Genomic DNA, 21,090 nt, shown 5'->3' with positions numbered 1-21,090 from the left:
CAATTTTCCTTTACACCTTTTACATGCCCTTTCTAAATGGTGTTCCGCATAAGAGGGTTTAGTTAAACACGTGATATAATTGAGAGCAGAGTAAACATTCTGCTACGTTGCGTAAAAACTCAATTTTCTAAAATATCATCGAAATTTCTTTTCCAGGAATGTCTTCTAGAAGACCTTTGCACTTTGTTTTCAAAGTTGGAAACAGAACTGAAACGACATCATTTTTCAGAGATGTATTGGGAATGAAAGTAAGTTGCATTCAGTAGACCACAGAAGTCTGACGTTTTATCAGTAAAGTACGATACGATCTCTGACAACACGAATTTGTAGTACCGATGAGATGGTTTCGTGTTGTCAGAGATTTCATTGTACTGTAGTGATAAAACGTCAGAATCCTGTGATCAGACGTAAAAGATTAAATTTATTACGGTTCATGGCCATGGGTGCATAGAAACACCGAAACGCGCCGAATCGCCGGAACGCAGAAAACCCAAAACAACAACAACCAACCAAACACCGAAACGCACTTCAGTTATAATGATATACCATAGTGTATATTGGTTGTGTATGTTTAATTTAGTATTAGTTATATAATAAATTATTATGTACTTTCTTTACGCAAGTGATGCAACATCAAATGTTAAAGAAGCTGGAACCTGCGCATTTTGGTGACAGTTTGGAAAGTAAAAAAATGTAATATTAACAGAGTATTCCTATTTATACACGAGTTTAATGCTTCAGCTTTTAATAATTACATTATTCTTATTATCTTAAGTTCCGGGATTTGTGAGATTTGTGCAAACCAGCAGGTGAAACAGTTGTATATTTTAAGTGTAACTATAATCATGACTCGTGTCTGATAATGGTCTAAATGCAAATAAACATTGAGAATGGCAGATCATATCATTTCTGTCTATCATTGACTGTATTTGAAACCTATTCTGCTTTTGGAAGAAAGTATGGGATACTGGATATTGGCAGAAATGGGGTTAATACATAAAGACAATTTTTGGAACATATTTCAAAATGTATTTGTTTCATATAACACACAAATGTTTAAAAGTTATTATACAAATAAGGCAAGACTGATGTGCCTACTCAAAGAGTACATAAGATTAAATATAGCAACAAACTGATAGGACTTTGGCCTCACCATACAACCTTGTGAATATATATATATATATATATATATATATATATCTCTGTGTGTGTGTGTGTGTGTGTGTGATTTTTATTTTTAACATAGCTTTAAAATTGTTCAGTCATATCGCTACGATGTCTGCAATGTGGCAGTTTATAGTGATGTCTAGCACTGGGGCATCGTGCCTCATACATGAAGCATGATGTCACACCCATGCACATTTTCCTGACACCAGGCCAACCAGTCCTAACACTAACCTGTTAATGCTGAATGCCAAGCGAGTCAGCTGTTTGTACCATTTTTTAAGTCTCTGGTATGACTCAGCTGGGGATTGAACCCACGACCTCCCGCTTTTGAGGCGGACGCTCTAACCACTAGGCCACCGGAGTGTTATATATATATATATATCATTCATTACTAAGTAATTAACATGTTGCCATACTATATATTCCAAAGAACAATTTTCAAGTACAGGGTTTTCCTACTGCAGTCCTGCAGGCCAAATGTGGCCTGCAGGAGTCTTTTGTATAGCCTGCACTCATACAGAATTAGTTCCATAATTAAATCTAAGTCAACATGCATGGCCGACCAACTTTATAATTCTGGTTCATGTGTTCCACGGGTTGAAGAAGATGACCACCCTGTTCTAGTATATACATGTTTATGTAACCTGCATCACTTAACCAATCATAAAATTATAATATAAATCTTATTAATATGAAATTTGAACATGATCAAGAAATGTGGGCATTTAAAGATATCAACTTATTAGCAATCAGATAGTTGATTTGCTGCGTATTGAAAAATATTTTGAAAATAGTGAGCTGATTCAAACAAATTAATAGTACATTATAGGTTTATACACAGGATCACAGAAATTACCATGCGACAAAAAGTTTGTTTGTTGCAATATACCATATCTAAAATTAAGCTATTTCTTTGTCTTATTCTTTTTATTTGTCACTGTTCATTCATTTATTTTCCATTTTTTTGTACTGGTTTCTTTCCCTGTGTCCTCAGAACCACGATTTCTGACTGTCCATCTGATGGTGCCACGTATATACTGTCTGTAAGAATGAAGCTTCTGAAAAGAATTTTGTACAGTTTTTGACTTTGGTAGTTTGTGCCATCCATTCTGGTTTTGAAATTTGACTGACTGTTGGTGAGTCGGTATTGACTTGTTCGTGTTAATGACATCTGAAGTCTTTGAAATGTTCATCCACCAAGTCGTTTAAATAAAATACATCCAGTCAAAGGCTTCGATTTCCACTCTACAATCTGCTTTAATGTGTGATTAACAGACTTGCTGTTGTAGCTGGTCCATTTGTCGTTGGTCAAATCCAGTTGTGTTGGTCCATTTACCTAGGTCAGCAACTGTTTTCTCAGTAATGACTGAAAGTAGTCAATAAAGTGTGAAGAAACTTTACGACAGAAAGTCTCTAAGTTATCACATTCCTCTTCAAAGAAAATTGTGTCATCAGTGTCCAAATTTCCTCCAAATACAATAATTTGACCAAAACAATATTTTGGTTGTTTGTGTCAATAGCATTGCCTTTAAGTCTGCATGTAGTTTTTTCGTGATGGTATCTGGTGCATAAGACATGAGTTGAATCTGGAAATGCGGTCGTTATGGCTTTGACCACTGCTGTTTTGTTGTCGGTCCAGATCACAAGTTTAGTCAATTATGTGTCTATTAACTTACACTGCTTTGAACCAACAGTGTAAAGAAGCTCGATTGCTTTCATGTATTGGACATTCAAGAAAAGAAAACAATCACATACAAATCGTAAATACATACACAAAGACAAGTCCAATTATGGAATTGAGAACTGTTACAAAAATGTAACATGAGAGCAAAGGAACTTCTTTTTACTGTTGGTTCAAAAAGCTTAATGTGAGATCTATGAATAATGGGCATTCATCAAACAGCATACATTTTATGAGTGAAGGAAAGAATGCGGCACAAGTATCATATATCTGATGTTTACTGATAATCACTTTGAGTATTTCAGTCAGGCGTGTCTCAGTAATCATTGCAAAAACTGGAGACTGGATGCATGGGAAAGAGATGTGATTGCAGTCTTGTATTTGTGTCTCATTTGGGATTATTCAAGTGTTGTGACATATTAAATACTACTAAGTTTGAAATGCACAATGTGATCAGTGCATTCGGGTGTGTCTGTGCATTTCGGTGTTCCTATACACTGCACGGCCATGCTGTCGGCATTACACAAGACATTTGAGAAATAAAAAGAAAAAAGCACACAGGCAAAAAACTATGCATTATAATTCATTTTAGCTGCTTGAGATACCAAGATTGCAATATAATTGCTAATGTTTTGCTTGTTCTTAAATATTGCTGGTCTGTAACATTTAAGGAAATATATATTGTAAATTATATTTGATTGTCCAGTCTGCATCTTATGATATAGTATACATTGCTCATAAATTTTTTATGAAGTAAAGTAATAAAATTTTATTTTACTTATCAATTGTACATAGTAAACAAGCCATTTTTCCCAGACATTTTTAAAAAAAATTCTTGACAAGTGTCAGATGTAAATTTTTATTGTGAGTGGGTCTTAAAATATTTGACCATTTCAGAAAATAGCAATCACATTGTTTTATCTCTGGCATGCATTTGCTTTGTAAATTGAGTAAACTTGCCTTCAGAAATGAGACTGTGTTCCAATTTGGATCTGCATTTCAGAAGGGTTTAGGATGATTTGGACCATGGCTGATTTGAAAAAGGCCTATTTGGTCCATATTACAGGCTGAGTTGGACCATTGGGCAGTTCATACCTGCATTTAAGGAAACAAAATCCATAATTCTGTACACAAATAAAAGGAAGACAGTTTATCTTAGGTTGCCAATTTAATGGTAAAGTATTTTCAAAGCAGCTCATTCACCATTGTGTACAATTGAATTGGACCACTTTAAGTTTTAGAAATGATAGAGTTGTCAAGACTTAAAATGTTTGTGGGAACAGGACATTGTATATTGATCCTGCATGAAATAATATGTAATAATAATGCTGAATAAAGCTTATATTACAATAATGAAACTGGCATACAGTCAGAATTATTATCTGATTCAGTTCAATTTAATAACCATATTGTGCCAATCTTGTTGACAGTATTGTAATAAATAAAAGGGTAACAATGAAAATGGTGGTGGTATCTCATTAGAAGGATGAAATATAGTTTAATTATCTTTCTTTGTAGCACTGTATGCTTTTATTGTTTCTGAACATCTAATGTATTATTTATTTTATGGTGGCCAAGTGGTTAGAGCATCAACTTTGGATGCAGGTTTGATCCCTGGCCAGGTCTTACCAAAGACTTATAAAAATGGTACTAACAGTTGCCTCACTAGGCACTCAGCATTAAGAGGATAGTGTTAGGACTGGTTTTACCTGGTGTCAGGATAATGTGACAGACTGGGACACGATGCTATATGTCTACGGCATGATACCCTATTGCTCTCCTTCGATATAAACTGCCACACTGCAGACATCATAGCGATATGACTGAAAAATTATTAGCTACTTCAAAAATAAAAATCATTCACCCCACCATTTTATACAAATGAACCATACTGATACTGTTCTGTGTATGTAAAGGGTTTTGTTAGATTTATACAGAACATATCTCTATACTGAATATTGTCCTTTATATTGATAGTATTATATAAAAGTTGTATAGTAAAGAAATTACTGTGGTGTTCAGTTGCGGCATGAAAGGGTTATTGTCCCAAGGTGCCAGGAAAAGGGAGCATTGTCATTTCATAGTATCTAACATTTGCCTTATTGTAACAGGACATTTGTTCTCAAACGTAAATGGTAGGGGAGGTTGGTAACTGATATGAAAACTGTTCTGTATTGTAAAGTATACTAAAGAAAAACTATGATATAATATCATAATTCAATATAATCTGTCTGCATTTACTAATCTTGTGGACCTGGTAATGATTATAATTTTAAAGAAAACAGTAATGTAAAGAAAATGGTGATATTGTCTCAGTCAAAATATATGTTACTCTTTGTGTAAAGAACCATAGGTTATTTTCTTTCTTCCTGAATTTAGTTTAATTTTATGCAAATTACTATCTCAAGCAAATGGAGGTTTTGGTTTTTCAAAGAAAGTTGCTATAAATGTGTGTCTATACTTCAAGTGTAATGGGGTTATTTTTCACCCCAAAGTTGGATTGGACAGCTCAGGCAAAGAAAGCATCTAAAATGGTTTTGAATTATCAAAAACAATTTGCTTGTTTTAGTGTAGAGCGTTTTTTTATTATAAATTTTTTCATTCTGTGATAAAACCAATTGTTTGCTATGGATCAGAAATTTGGAGATGTGAATGATATGGCAGAGATATTGAAATCATGCAAACTGTATTATGAAAAGTACCCATAATATAGTTGTGTTAGTGGGAGTGTGGGGGATACCTAATTTGTACCTTGTATTTTTATGATGTATTAAATATTGGTTGAAGGTTGTAAGAAGGCCTTCAACTCGGCACCCATCATTAGCGCGCAGGTCAAAAGCATGCCAAGAAATGTGCACCGTCAAAAGAGCATAGCATAAATTATAAAGCTATAATCTTATTATGACTTTGATTGATAAGTGTCTCATTTCGAATGAAATTAATAGTTTGAATCACTGTTTCCAGTGAGCAGACATCAGAGTGTGTATACTCTTAATATTGAGTAGAAATAAAGGAATAGTTTGAATCACTGTTTGCAGTGAGCAGACAGCATTGCAATTTGAAAAATGATAGACATAAAATGAAAATTGTATTAATTTTTTAAACTGTTTTGCCTTGTTTGTTTGTCTTGATTATGCACATAACATTGCATTTTGAACAGTCATAGAAATAATACACTCAAACTCATATTAATAATATTAAACATTTTTTAAATAGCGAATATTTGCTTATTTATTTGCCATATTAACTTTTGTTATAATTTATGCCTTGCACGCTTTTGTCAGTGAGCACTTTTGTTGGCAGGCTTGCACACTAATGACGGGATACCCCTCAACTCATTATCCACATCAGTATTATTTAATATAGGAAAGATTAGATCAAACCAACCATTAAATGAGTTTGTGATCTTTTGTTACATGGAAGTGTTGCTATATATATGTTAATATGATACAATCTCAATTCAGAAATCAAGCTTTAATAGATTTAGTATGTGCTTTAAGTTAAATGCATATTTTCATTAATATTTGCAGAATTTTCAAAGGTTAGAGTGAAAATAAAATAAATTTGTTTACTTTTTTGAGATTTTACACATAAGATAAATATTTAATGACAGAATGTTTGATGATACTAATCAGTAACTCTTTACACAATGTATATTTGATAAATATTATATGAAGTAACCATGATTTGCATGAGAAATCAATAAAATCCAAGTTTCATTTTATATATGTTTACAATTTTATAGTGTCAAAAGTTGGCCATACTGTCAAAAAGTGTTTGAAAGATATTAATTAAACGAATAATTTTATGTTTTCTTTATTATAAACATTGAAAAGCCTTTTTAATTTGCTTTGAATGAGCCATGGCACAAATCAGCTGGCAGCATTCATTTCAGTATGTGGTCATTTGTTTTAAGATGTTGGAAGTGTTTAGATTGATATATATATTTCTCACAACAATAGAATATTTAATAATATAAAAGTTGCTTCTTGTAAATAGCACACCTAAAAGACCTAAGAACTATTTAAAATACTGATACCATGCTACTTTAATAAAGGTCATTTCCAATCATTCCTGCAGAGTAATCAAGTTAACGACAATTCCTGCAGAGTAATCAAGTTAACGACAATTCCTGCAGAGTAATCAAGTTAGCAACAATTCCTGCAGAGTAATCAAGTTAACAACAATTCTTGCAGAGTAATCAAGTTAACAACAATTCTTGCAGAGGAATCAAGTTAACGACAATTATTGCAGAGTAATCAAGTTAACAACAATTCTTGCAGAGTAATCAAGTTAACAACAATTTCTGCAGAACAATTGTGTAATTCTATGCACTGTATTTTTTCAGTTTCTTCGGCATGAGGAATTTGAGGAAGGATGCAAAGCTTCCTGTAATGGGTATGCTATAATACAGTGTGGACAATTCTATGAAAACTGTCAATTCATTCATTTCCATGGAGACCAATTTTGCATGGTCATTCAAGGAAATGATAGATTTGTGAAAGACGGTCCTATTATTTCTACAGGTCATATTATTCCCACGAAAAGTACTATTGTTTCCATAGTAGTTTATATTGTTCCCACAAAAAGTACTATTGTTTCCATAGTAGTTTATATTGTTCCCACAAAAAGTACTATTGTTTCCATAGTAGTTTATATTGTTCCCACAAAAAGTACTATTCTTTCCATAGTAGTTTATATTGTTCCCACAAAAAGTACTATTGTTTCCATAGTAGTTTATATTGTTCCCACAGAAGGTCCTGTTATTTCCTTGGAAGGATTAATGTAGTTGCAGGGTCCTTAAATTTATGCTTTGTAACAACTTTGATAGTGGCACAGTATTGAATTAACAGTATGCAAAAGTGAGTTTATTGTCCTTATATTGTAATAATTGCATGTTCTCAATGAGGAAATCGTTAGAATCTCGCTATAGTAATTTACTCAATGGAAATACCATATGTATTTGCTTATAAGTAAAATCCGACTTCAAACAAATTTATAGAACCTGATATAATGCAGCATTGTGCACTGCATATCAAGTTCTGTGCTCTTTGTTTTACTAATTAATTATCACAAATTGCATAGACTGAGCTCTGCTGGTGCCTTATATGATAGAAGATCTGGGTTTGTGCAGTTTGCATTTGGACTCAACTTCTAAGTGGATATATATGGTAAAGAAAACAAGAAATTTTAAGACCTTTATGAATGTGGGTCTTTTCATGTGATAAACTTTCATGAGACCAATTTATCAACAACCGGTATAATCAAAGAGAGACACTGAATCGTCAGCTGGTTAAGAATGAATATAGGTGAAGTGTTGACATTACAATTTGCTTTAAACTGAATTGCGAAACTAAAAATCATGGATCACTGATGATCTATGAGTACTGGTAGTCCATCTATATATCTGATTTTAGTGTTGTTTAAACCTAATTTATTTGAGAAACTTTGTCAAATACAATTAGAAACATATGATTTGGGGGATTCAGTAGAATGCATGATCTACATTATTTTATAAATAATCATAGAATGCTCGAGTTAATATGGATTACATCCCTTTGTAGCATCAATTGGATCAATGAAAAAGCTATGCCAGTAATTGCTCACGTGTGTACAACATTATACTGGAAAATCAAATATTAATGGACCAGTTATTTCATATCTTTTTTTTAGGAACAAACAATATGCTTTGAATTAGTACAGTACACTATAAAGTATAGACCGTAAGTGTGCTATGCGGCCCGGTGAAGTTTTTACTGGTACGGTAAATTGTTTTCTTTTATTTTATGTTTGAGAAATAAGAAAAAACATGCAGAATGCAAAATAAATAACGACAAAACTTACAAATATAAACGCAGTCATATTAGTTTATGACAATTTATTGACATAATAATTTAACATGAATTTGTACTTCTATGTGACCTGTTTTCGATTATGCCGATTATAGAGCAATGTCAATAGCATACCGGATACTGTAATCCATATATAAGTCGATGCAATTTCAATGACACAATCCATATATAAGTCGATTTGGAGTATAAGACGAAGACCGAACTTTCAAGTCAAAAAGTATCGACTTATACACTGGAAAATACGGTAGTAATATTGTTGAAAAGTGCAGAGATAATAATATGACAGAAAATTACACCTGTGGAGAAAGAGGGGATCTGTCATCTCTGAAAGTATTATGCTATGTCAGTTTTAATGAGGTTGACCTTGTCTTTGTCTTCACATGTAAGATACCATGAATACATTTATAGGAACATTTTATGTTCAGAGATCATATTTTTCAGGCCTTATGATGGGAAGTGGAGCAAATCAATGGTGGGCTATGGAGCAGAGGACAATCATTTTGTTGTGGAACTGACCTACAACTATGGAATTGGCAATTACAAACTTGGAAATGATTTTATGGTGAGAAAAAAACATTTGATTTTTTGATGAGAGGTAAATGCATATTGAGCTTATTTTCTTCTTTGTGTCTAGCCTGTGAATGGTTCAACATAAGTATGACTTTTCATCACATAAACACATCAGACCACATTGGCGTATTCACTGATACAAAAAAAGCATCTTGTACTGCATGCATGTTATGCAAAATGAGAAAATCCAGGTATTGAATGTTATTTTGCTTTCACAAGCTGCAGATTGGACAGTAAATGTGGAGATGGCCAGCCAGAACAATTCAGTGGAATCAAGTGTCTAGTTGTGTGACATCCAGATTCATTGATACTGTATCGTAAAGAAGGGTCACATGTTTAGCAAACAAGAAAAAGCATGGAGGTTCAGAGATTGCTTTGAGACTTGGATAAACTTTTTCTTCCAGACAGTGTATAGTGCTTTTCTGCATTGTCATGAAAATTTACATCAGCTAATGTTACCTTAAGATTGTTGCTAATCCTTGGATGATTTATATGATGATGCATGGCATCGTTGCTACAACAGAACACTAGGTAAATCTTGATTCTTTTGGCTGATGATGAATAAGGATGTCATAACAATGATGTCAGCTTGCAGAAATTACATATTCAGGAAGTTGAAGAGTAAAGCACAGCTGGTGAATATCAAGACCTCACAGTCTCTTGAGTTGATCTGTTTAGACTATCTACACTAAAAAACCGAAAAGAGGATATGAAAACATTTTATTAATAAAAATAACTTCCAAGTACGCTAAATCAGTACTGACAAAACAAAAACTCTGCTCTAACATGATTTCAGTCCCTGTGGGAGTCTTCATCCCGCATTATTCCCTAGAAGCCAGAATCCTTAATAAGTGAACTATGCAGGTTGGTTGGAATGCAGGAGACTAGAACTATTCCTTACCATTCCATGAAATATGATCATTGTGAGAGGTTTAATTAAAACCTTCTTGATATACTGGGCACTCTAGATGACAAGAGTAAGATTGTAAAAACTGTATTGACCCTTTTGTACACTCATTTAAATGCCTCTTGTAATGAGAGGATGACTGTAAAGAGTCAGACTGTATTGACCCTTTTGTACACATTTAAATGCCTCTTGTATTGAGAGGATGACTGTTCTGATCAAATGAAGGAGCTTCTTCCAGTAGAAAGATATTGTCCAAATAAAGCAACAGCAAAGGAGGCAATACAAATCTCCTGACATCTCAAGAGAAATAAAATAATCAACGACTATATCTATTTCATATGACACATATATACATCATTGATTGTCTTAGTTCCAGTCTTCAAACCTTCTCTGCTTGCTTCCTTTTTTAATTTCAACATTGTTTAATTTTTTTCCTTCCAACAAAGGGTTTTCATATTCATTCTCAGACTCATCCACCCGTAAGTGTATGGTTCGGGTTCATCCCAATTCATCCCACTTTGATCTGGATTCTGATGCATCCTAAAACACCCTCCACACATTTGTTTTAATTCTCGACAGCATAATAACCTCAAGGGTGAAAATCCAGAAAATCCAAGCACTATGTTTGCAGCAAGTATGCCTGTACAGTGGTCATGCAGGCAAAGAACTCAACCCAGGTAGCTTGGAAATTACATTTGAAATTATGAAATTGAGTTTGAATACCATGTAAATATCAATTTCTTTTTCAGTTCTAATTCATTCTTTTAAATCTTGAAAAATCTTTCACATTCCTTTTATTTCTCTACTGACATTTCATCTGAAGAAATAAAATGTCTTGAGATATTTTCCACTTCGGAGGGGGAGTATGTCACAGGTTATCGCATATGATATTTTTTCATAGGTTTTTACTTATGATTTATTGGATATGTATAACATGTTTTGTTTTTATGTTCTGTGTTCATCTTCATGATCATTTATCTCTTCATCATAATTACCTTAATGAAACAGCTATGGTTAGCAATACAGATGGAGACTATAGAACATTAGTGTGTTGCTTGAGCCATACATGCAGTACAATTAGAGGTTCCAACTATCCATCCTAACCAGTACCTACAGAAGTTCATGTCTCTCTCATATTTAATGTATCTGAAGTTGAAGTTCGCATTTATACATCAGGTATCAATGTATTTATTTGCATTTCTGAAAGATTGCAGTTATGAATTTATTTGCATCAATCTTTCAAATATACAGAAAATTTTCATGTCACTATCATACAAAATGCACCTTTAACAACTTGTGGGGTGTACATAAATGCAGCATATTTTGTCCTATTACAATGATTAAACGTTGTGTTTAGCAACACCCAGTCTGTCTTTGCTCTTCATTTTTGAGAACCTGTGACTAACATTAGGAAACTGAAGCAAATGTCAACTCTGAGAAAGGGGATGTAACTCCATTACCCCATACCTGTTGTCTTAACATATTATGATCGGGTAATGTATTTGAAGAAAACAAACTTTTTGGTGTCAAATGTTTCTTTGATAATGCTTACCAGATCATAATGTTAATGCTTTCTTTAAGCAGATCAGGGTCAATATTTGTTTGCAGTCAGCCTCAACATATAAGTGAGTATATATGGTAACATCATACACAAATAAATTAATTCATCGGATCAAGTGGGAAAAAAATTACCAAATTCCACCCTTTAATTGTGTGCCTTATGTTGCTATGTTGTTTTCTTGTTAATTAAAAATGCCAAATATTTGTATAGCATTGTCTACTCCCAGGGTATAACAGTTCACTCAAAGCAGATCATCCACAAAGCCAGTTGTTTGAACTACCCAGTGACAGAGGATGGTGATAACAAGGTTGTCAGATCACCTGATGGCTACAGGTTTACTATAGTGGAAGAAGATACACAGGGAGGTCTGCAACATTGTTTCCTAAATCCACTATTATAGATACAGAATTTATTGATAATTTGCAGATACCATCACACATAAGATATAAAATACATAACATCATCAGCTATTTTTCTGTTGGTTTAGTTTTAAAACTTAAGTTATCTGTCTGAATTTCAACTGCATTTTTAAGTTTTATTCACAATTCTTTCATGTAAACCAAGCCAATTATGCTTTTTCACGAAATTTAAGTATTTGCAATTAATACTTTTTGCTTTAAAGCTTTAATTGTACTAATTATGTGCCATTTTGCTTGTGACCCTTTTTTCTTTTAAACTTGTGAAAGTTAGAAAAAAAATTGATAGTGTGCATTGCTATGGGGTAGAAAAATTACCAGAATGTAAAACAAAGCTTTAGTTTGAGTTTTTTGCTTGAAAACTTTTGATAACATGGAGCCTGTATTGATGATTGTTGTTCTTTATTATATTATTATGAGAATATGGTGTCTGTATTGATGATTGTATGTTGTTCTTTAATATTTTTTTTAGTCCTACCGTGTAAGATGTATCAGATGATATTTTTGTTCTGGTGTTACGTCTTACTGCCTGAATAATGGGCTTGTTTTGTCGTGTTCTCAAGTCGACTAACATGAGAATGAGAGGTCAAATTTTCTGGAACAAATCACATGCTTGGCAGCCCATATCACCACTCTTTCACAAATGTAGGACTAATTGATTATTCTTAATTTACTGTCTTGATGGAATCCAAAATCTGACAGTAACAAATGGACTCATTTTCTTGTTCCATTCAGCTGGTTGGCATGCGATGGAAGATGGGAATAAGGAAATCAGATTCGGTTGAAGAATGTTTGTTTAATGAAATGAATAAAAAAAATACCATTATTGAAGAAAGCGTTTCAGTAGCTTTGTTTCATTCAAGATATTGATCATTCTTGTAACTAAATTAAGCATTCCCGGCTTCCATCACATTTCAGCCGACTGAAATGTAGGTTAATGGAACATGAAAACACATCCATTTGCTTGTGTGAGAATTTTAATTGATTTGAAACAAGGCATCAGAGTAAGTAAAGTCCACTTCAATCAATATGACTTTAATTTGTGGACAAGCTTCAATATGTGCTGCCAAGCTTTGTGGACAAGCTTCGATATTCTAGATAATTAGGTCTCAGTCTGATGTCAGTCAACATCGGAGCACGTTACACAATGCCATTATTTAGGCAGTAAGACATAGCACCAAAACATAAATAAAATATGATACGTCTTATACAGTAGGACTGATATTTTATAATGATAACATTGAGCCTTTATTAATGATTGTTATGTTATTATTTAATATTGTATTATGAAAATATGGAGCCTATATTGATGATTGTATATTGTTTTTTATTATTTTAGTTTGATAATTGTTATGTATATTTCATTTGTATTATTTGTTGGATTTTCTTAATGATTATATGTTGTCTATATTTGTAATTTATAACTGACCGTAGTCCAAAATAAAGTTCACTGTGTACCTGACTAGAGACACTGATTTTGTAAATAATATAATACATAGCTAATATTTATCTGTGAGTATAGATTAAATATTAGCATCATTATCAATGGAGGTTAACATGTTTATCTTAATCTGAGTCTAGGACATTGGAATTCCCCCATGGAAAAACCTGGTATACCTGATGTTTGATATAATAGACTTTATCTTGTTGACAACTTAGAAGAATGTTCTAGAAATGAACTTTTGACCCTCATCCAGGTTCTATTTCTGTGTCTTACCTTGTTGTTTACTTGAGAAATTACTCGTTCTTGCCTTAACATCTTGAACCAGAATCAATGTTATTGTTGTGTTCATTTTTTCATTTGGGGAGGAATTATTTATTTAAAATATTTATCACTTGAAATAAGTGTTCATCAGTATTATTCTTGGACAGAAACATTAATTTGGAACTATAGTGAATTTAGAAAAGAACATTTTTGGATTATGTTATTGTGATACATGAAAAGAATCTTAGCACACCACCTCAATTCAGGCTATGAGCACAGGAGCTTATTCAAGACTACAATGCACATCAAGACATTTATTATTGGAATTTATTTGGTATACCAATGGAATTCAGTTGAAAAATATGTGATAGACCTTTTATGACTGTTTGGGATTTAATTCACAATGCTATAAGTTCTTTGTAAAGTTTTACTTTGTGTTATAGGGAAAGAAATTATTTATTGAATTTTACAAAACTTGTTGAATTTGCTCTTTTCTGTTGCTTAGTTTAAGACCATAGAGTAAGTCTGTATTGATGATTGTATGATGTCCTTTAATATTTCATTATGAGAATATCAAGTCTGTACTGATGATTTGAATGATGTGCTTTAATATTTTATTATGAGGATATGGAACCTGTACTAATCTTTTATTATAATAGCTTACTGGTTGTTTGTAATCTGTTAAAACATATTTAGAAGGCAGAGAGTTCATCATTATTTATCTTACAGATCCAGTAAAGAAAGTGACTTTAGCATCATCAGATTTGCATAAATCTGTTGGTAAGTTTGAATAAGTGGATGACATGTTGCTGTTGTAAATATCATTTGCATTACTCTCATTGCACTTTTTTTCATGGGGTTCTCAATAATGTATTTTGCAGTTGCTACAAGCCATAATTTGAATGGTAGCAAATACACAATGATGCATTTGTGGAAACAATGGGACTCCTTTCCAAGTTTACAGTTCTGTGAAAGCATTAGCACTCTTTCCCCAATTGCTGATTTTTTAAAAAGAGTAGGACTTCTTTCACACTCCACAATTCTACGGGCAAGATCACGACTTGTTTCACAATCTACAAATCTATGGAAGCAATAGGACTCCTTCCCCAATCCATGAATCTAGGGAAATAATAGGACTTCTTCCACAATCCACAAATCTACAGATTCATATAATAGTACTCGTTCCCCAATCCACAAATCTACAGAAATAATAGTACTCCTTCCCCAATCCATGAATCTATATGGAAATAATAGGACTCCTTCCCTAATCCACAAATCTACAGAAATAATAGTACTCTTTCCTCAGTCAACAAATCTACAGAAATATTAGGACTCCTTCCCCAAGCCCCAAATCTATGGAAATAATAGGACTCCTTCTCCAATGCACAAATTCAGATAATTAAAAAGAACACCAAAAAATATACTGAAGAAAATAAATGAATCCACAGTATTTATAGGATACTGCATTTGTATGGGAAAATATGAATGAATTTTTTTTGATGGAATACTGCACGACAGTGGGAGTGCAGTATATCCATCCGACGACGAGTTCATATTTTCCCATACAAATGCAGTAGCCTTTTTATTATATGCTCATTTTCTTCTTCTACCTAAGGCATATTCATATAAACAAACTACACTAGAAGAGACAATGTAAATGAATGTATGCCATATTCCAAACTAAATACACAAGTGCAGATTCATCATTACACAACAACAACATTATTAATGCACACATAACTCCGGCCAGATAAATTTGAACTTGTCACATGCTAGACATAAGTTTTGAAAGAAAATGGCATTTTTGTCTGCTTAAAATTGAAATTTGGAGTCATATTGTGCATGAATGTACATTGTACCAAGTTTTTCATTTGATCTGGAATGAATAGATTTTGGTATTTTTGTTGATTTTACGAAATTTCTTGATTATGGACTGGATTCATCTGTGCAAATTGTACATGAAATACATTGGATTGAAGCAGCGTGGGAGAAGCATGTTTACATCTGCAAGCATGTTTGTTCTGTCATTGACTATTTTAAATTATAATGTGGGAAAAATATGAAGTGTTTCAATTGCAATTATCAAAAAAGACGCTATTGAATTTAATGTTTATTTCATTTTGAATGCAGTAAGGAGGAAGTATATTTCACTTGGAATGTAGTCAGAATTACAGTACAAGCTTGACAACTCATGACATGGCTCATGTAATTCGGATTTGCAGAACTAAGAAAGTACATTTTGAGGAAATTCAGAATGTAAAACTGTAAGTATATTGCCATTCTTATTACCAGCTAAAGGAGATAGTTTATGCCTTTATAACTTGCATGTTATTTGTAGGTACCAAGCAGTTTTATGAAATCTGGCGTCTATCACCAAAATCTGAAACAGTGTGTCAAAAAAGTTAATGCAGAGTGTTGCAAAGCAGCTGGTATGTGGCAGTCCACGAAACATCTGCTTTAGTTCATTCAGACACAAATTTAATCAACCAAAATGTAAAGCGTCTGCTACACGAGAGTACATGATTTGTTTACAAAGTAGTTCCTAATACACTATTGGGCACATGTGTCCTGCACGTGAGTGTAATATGAAGGTGTGCAATATCGTAAAATACTGAATGATTCTGACAATGTAAAGTTAACGGAGAAATAAATGAGCATATAATAAAGTAGCATCTATCATGAAAGACGACCCCTTCTGCTTAAGAAACATAATCTTTCAAGACAGGTGGTCTACTATGACAGGTCAAAACACTATATAATCAGTAAGTCTGTGAATTGAGAATCAGTTCTCTTGAGACAGGTAGTCTTCATAGCAGTGGTTCTGTCAAGACAAGTTTCATTGTATTCTTTTGTGGCAATAGTCTGATTTACAAATTTACCAGGCCTATGTTCCACATTTTTACATCTCATTTGTGCCAAGAGTCAAATTTACAAATTTATCAAGCTTTGTTACAGTTTTATATCTCAGTTATGGTGTATTAACTGCCACAATAAAAATTCTGCAAATGGGTTTTCTTTGATACAAGAAAAAATACAATTTACTATATTGAAAGCAGAAATGAGAATTCATTATAAAATTATGGCAAAATACCAAAGAATAAGAGTCACTATCTTGTAATTCAAAGTCCTAGATTATTGTAGGTTTTTCTTTTAAACTGTCTTTTATCTTGAATCAGAAATGCCTGTTCAAAAATCCACATTTAATACATGGACTTCACTTTCAGATTATTGGCATAAACTGTTAGGTATGAAGCTGTACTTTCAAGACGATAAGCGTGCCATACTAGGATATTCGGATGATCAGGTAAGTGTATTTAACATTTGCAACCGCCACATATGAGTTACCTCCCTTTAGTAGTCAGTATTTGTCAGATTTCAGTCATGTCAAGAAGAAACAATGAACCATTAGGATTCCTACACGCATATATTACAGATGTGTAATAATAGGACAGAATGTTTACTTAATGTTCAACTAAGTAATGATACTTTGTTATTAAGTATGCTTGATACATAGATTTCAGTTCAAATTCAAAATAGAAATATGAAGGTTGTTTGACAATAAAAAGTTTGTGACATCAAAAGGAACTGGATTTCATTACTAGATGTTCAGAATGTTTAGACCAGGTGAGATTTAAAGGGTGTTAGGTTTTTTGAAGAAGTAATACCGCCCCTAGTTTAATTATAAAGTAGCATTGAGTGGTAGCAAGAATGGATGATTATATGCTTGTCAGTGCAGCAACCGATTTATTATTGAAAATCTTAGTAATAAAGACAATATTGCATACATATTCTGGCCTTCATAAATCATTTGCCCTTGCCACAAAGGGCCATTAAAAAAAGTTATTTTGACATGTAATCAGTTGTTATAATTTAGAAAAAAACATGTTGACAAGTCACTGTGCTTTTTGCAATTTTTGTTAGAGTTAATTTTTGTGAACACAATTAGTCTGACATTTTCATCAGATTACCATGAAACTTTGTACATGGCATGGTTATCAACAGAATGTAAGAATTGTCGGCAAATGATTGGGTTCTTGCACTCTTTTTTAGAATTATTGACCTTTTTTTCTGCAGCTGAATGCAGACAGAATTATATGAATGCAGATAGTCTTGTATTTTTATACGGATTACTTTGTACCTTGGTACACATTATAGCCATCATCTGAAATGTGCATCTTGACAAATCTTTGTGCATCCTTGATTTTTTAACTTTCACCTGGATGCAATGTATGATTTTGTGATTGCTGTGAAACTTAGTAGATATTATTATGGTCATCATCAGAAGCAATACATGTTGACCAATCATTGTAATCACACTAATTTTTGGAAGATTTATGCATTTTGTTTTAACTAAAATCTCCATTGTAGTGGCTTATTGAAGTATATCTGAATCTTGAAGACAGCAACAAATACATGTACATGTTTTTAACTGTTTAACATTTGAGTTTTCTTAACATAGCACTTTATTTTAAATTTAATTAGAGAAAGTCAGTAAATATTTCAGGAAAGTATTTTCTAGCCCACATTAAAAAAAATCACATTAATTAGCTCTAAGTATATGATAAGTCAAACTCTTGTATTATTATAGATTTTAATGCCATCAACGTATGATTTATGGGGGAAGCATCATGTCAGTCATGTCAGTAATGTATATGTTATTAGTCTGTTAAGTCAAATTAATGTTTGTTTTATACCTATGAAATATTCCATTGATCAAAGAAGACTTAGATAAAGCTTGATTTTACCATTACCACAAAAATTTGGCCCATTTTGACCAGTTATTTTTTGGCACTTGCATCAAACATTTTAATCATGTTCAATGAATCTTGAAAACTGAATTGATTTTAATCTTATTATGTTTATGACTAAATATTAAAAAAATTTGTCAGGTTTTGTTTTCACCTCTGCCAAAGTTTGATTTTGTTGTGGGCTCTATTTGTCTCTGAAGTTTGGCACTGGGTCATAAAATAAAGTCCTTTTTTTGTTCTTTAAAAAAAAAGTAATATAGTATTGGTGGAGGATTCTCTGTGTCTTTTGGAATTGTGTCTAGTTTTCTCTTCTGCGTTTTTAGTACCTTGGTACATGAAAATTATTTGTCCAAAAAGAGATGCTAACTAATTTCATGACTTCGATGTTAGTTGTGGGAATTTTTCATCTTGTAATAATTTGTACATGCCTTTCAGGAATTCTTCTTTTAAAAATGTTTCTTTTTTCTTCTAGTGTCAACTGGAGCTGTATGATATTGGCACAAATGTAGACCATGCCACAGCCTTTGGCCGCATAGCTTTTTCCTGCCCAAGAGAAGAGGTATGGTTATAGATATCTGCACAAATGTACACCATTCCACAGAAAGGCCAGATTGCTTTTCCCTGTTCAAAAGAGATATAGATATTGGCACAAATGTAGGCCAGTGCACTGCCTTTGGCCAGATTGCCTTTCTTCTGTCCATGGGAAGAGGTATATTTATACACTGCTCACTCGATAACTTGCACTGTGATAACTTGCAGACCCACTTGTAACATGGTGTCTGACATGGATCATGTTTTTTCTGTAAAGAAAACATAAAAAAGTTTGTTCTTATTTGTTCAGTGTGAAAAAAAGTGTGATCAGTTTTGATAAATGAAACTATGATATATTGTTCATAGTGCATTTAGGTATTTTACTTGTGTCAATTTGTCAGTTTTCACTATGCATTTTTGGACAAAGCCAAAGGACTAAGATACTTAATCCATATATCTTACCAAGTTGGCCTTTTAATTTCCTTTTTTAATATTTTTATTTCTTTATGTTTTTATTTGCAATTGCAGTTGTCTGAAATTGAAGAAAAAGTGAAGGATGCTGGTCAGAAGATCCTGACCCCACTGATCAGTTTGGACACTCCTGGTAAGGCCACTGTAGAAGTGGTCATTCTGGCAGACCCTGTAAGTTTGATATACATCATTGTAATAATAATAATAATAATAATAATGATGATAATAATAAGTAGTAATACTATTAGTCACAACATTGTAGTATTAGTGGTTCATTACTACTTAGTCATTATGTACTTTACTGCCATATAATCCAGAATGATCAAATACTCAGTGTATTGTTTATATGAAGGAAGTGCCAGTGGCTAAACAAACACATGCAAAACAAAAAGATAATTACAGTATTTATGTTTTTATATAATTGTCACATCATGACACAAATTGTGCTTAAAATGTGTGAATATTCACATTATCATATTTTCTTGAATACATAGCTTTTACAATGTGTTTTGTAGGTCTACATTGTAAGACAGTCACCACAAAATGTTGCTTAGTCAAGTGAAAAAGCATTTATGTTCACATTTTGTAAATTAGTTTTCTCAGGGATCTTCTGGGATTTCCTAAATGTAAAGTACATTTATGGATAGCTACGATTGTCTCACAGACACTGAACTGAGTTAATATGGCTAGCTTTCTTTTTTTGCTACAGTCATGGTCTGTATACTACTTAAGTAGAATCTGTGTGGAACTCTTAATAGCACATTAGCAGATTATTGACAAACTTTCAGACTCTTGTGTATCGGGGGCGTATTCTTGCAATCTATAGGAGAATGGCAGAATCGGCTGAATTGGTACAATCATGATTTTGTTTTGTGGTTTGATGCCATTTCTCAGTGCAAGATAGGCTGTATATGGCAGCCAGTATAACTGGTGGGGAACAACCTGGGAAAGCCCTGTTAGAATTATTGACCCACATGAAGCTACTGGTAGCTTTCTTGCATACCCACTTTTACCGAGTCCATGACTCAAACACATGGGGACAGAGGTTAGATGACAGTGATTGGTAGGTAGGTACAACCATCTACATTTTCTGTACATTTTTTGTTATGTTTTTGTCTGGTTCAGATATTTTGCATGCTGTATAAATACTGTTTTATCTGGAATCATGAAACTAGGAAAGTAATGTATCTTGATGAGTACTACACTCTAATATCAAACATACATCACTGTGACCTACATTTTATGCAGCACTGACTTTGACCTAATTTTTTAGTTTATGTTTATTTCTTAAGCTTTGTTCATAATAAAATCATCAATCTATATGATTTATATATATCTTTTAGTGCCACATTCTTATCACAAGTGAAGGTCAATGTGACCATTTTACATATTTCTAAGTTAGGTTAAGCTTTTATGTTTAGCTCATGACCAGCTAGGTCTTTTGCTTCCTGTGTATATACTACTCTACTTTTATTCATGAA

At 32.9% G+C, this 21,090-nt stretch overlaps 1 protein-coding gene across 2 annotated transcripts in view; it reads left to right on the top strand.

Annotated features, from left to right (window-relative positions):
* The first annotated feature begins 109 nt into the window (after window positions 1–109).
* The window catches only part of LOC149799874 (glyoxalase domain-containing protein 4-like), a 32,287-nt gene continuing 11,306 nt past the window's right edge, over window positions 110–21,090 (top strand). For both annotated transcript variants that reach the window (XM_089959314.1, XM_089959313.1), the window contains exons 1-8: window positions 110–248; window positions 7,197–7,246; window positions 9,142–9,262; window positions 11,965–12,103; window positions 14,589–14,639; window positions 17,084–17,163; window positions 19,080–19,166; window positions 19,667–19,780. In XM_089959314.1, the coding sequence (XP_089815440.1) occupies window positions 159–248; window positions 7,197–7,246; window positions 9,142–9,262; window positions 11,965–12,103; window positions 14,589–14,639; window positions 17,084–17,163; window positions 19,080–19,166; window positions 19,667–19,780 (732 nt within the window). In that variant the 5' untranslated portion in view covers window positions 110–158. The remainder of the gene's footprint in view (window positions 249–7,196; window positions 7,247–9,141; window positions 9,263–11,964; window positions 12,104–14,588; window positions 14,640–17,083; window positions 17,164–19,079; window positions 19,167–19,666; window positions 19,781–21,090) is intronic.

The sequence above is a fragment of the Sinohyriopsis cumingii genome, chromosome 5, assembly GCF_028554795.1.
Source record: "Sinohyriopsis cumingii isolate HCF-2022 chromosome 5, ASM2855479v2, whole genome shotgun sequence".
Lineage (NCBI taxonomy): Eukaryota > Metazoa > Mollusca > Bivalvia > Unionida > Unionidae > Sinohyriopsis > Sinohyriopsis cumingii.
The sequence above is the reverse complement of the archived record's forward strand: the minus strand, read 5'-3'. Positions and strand labels throughout refer to the sequence as shown.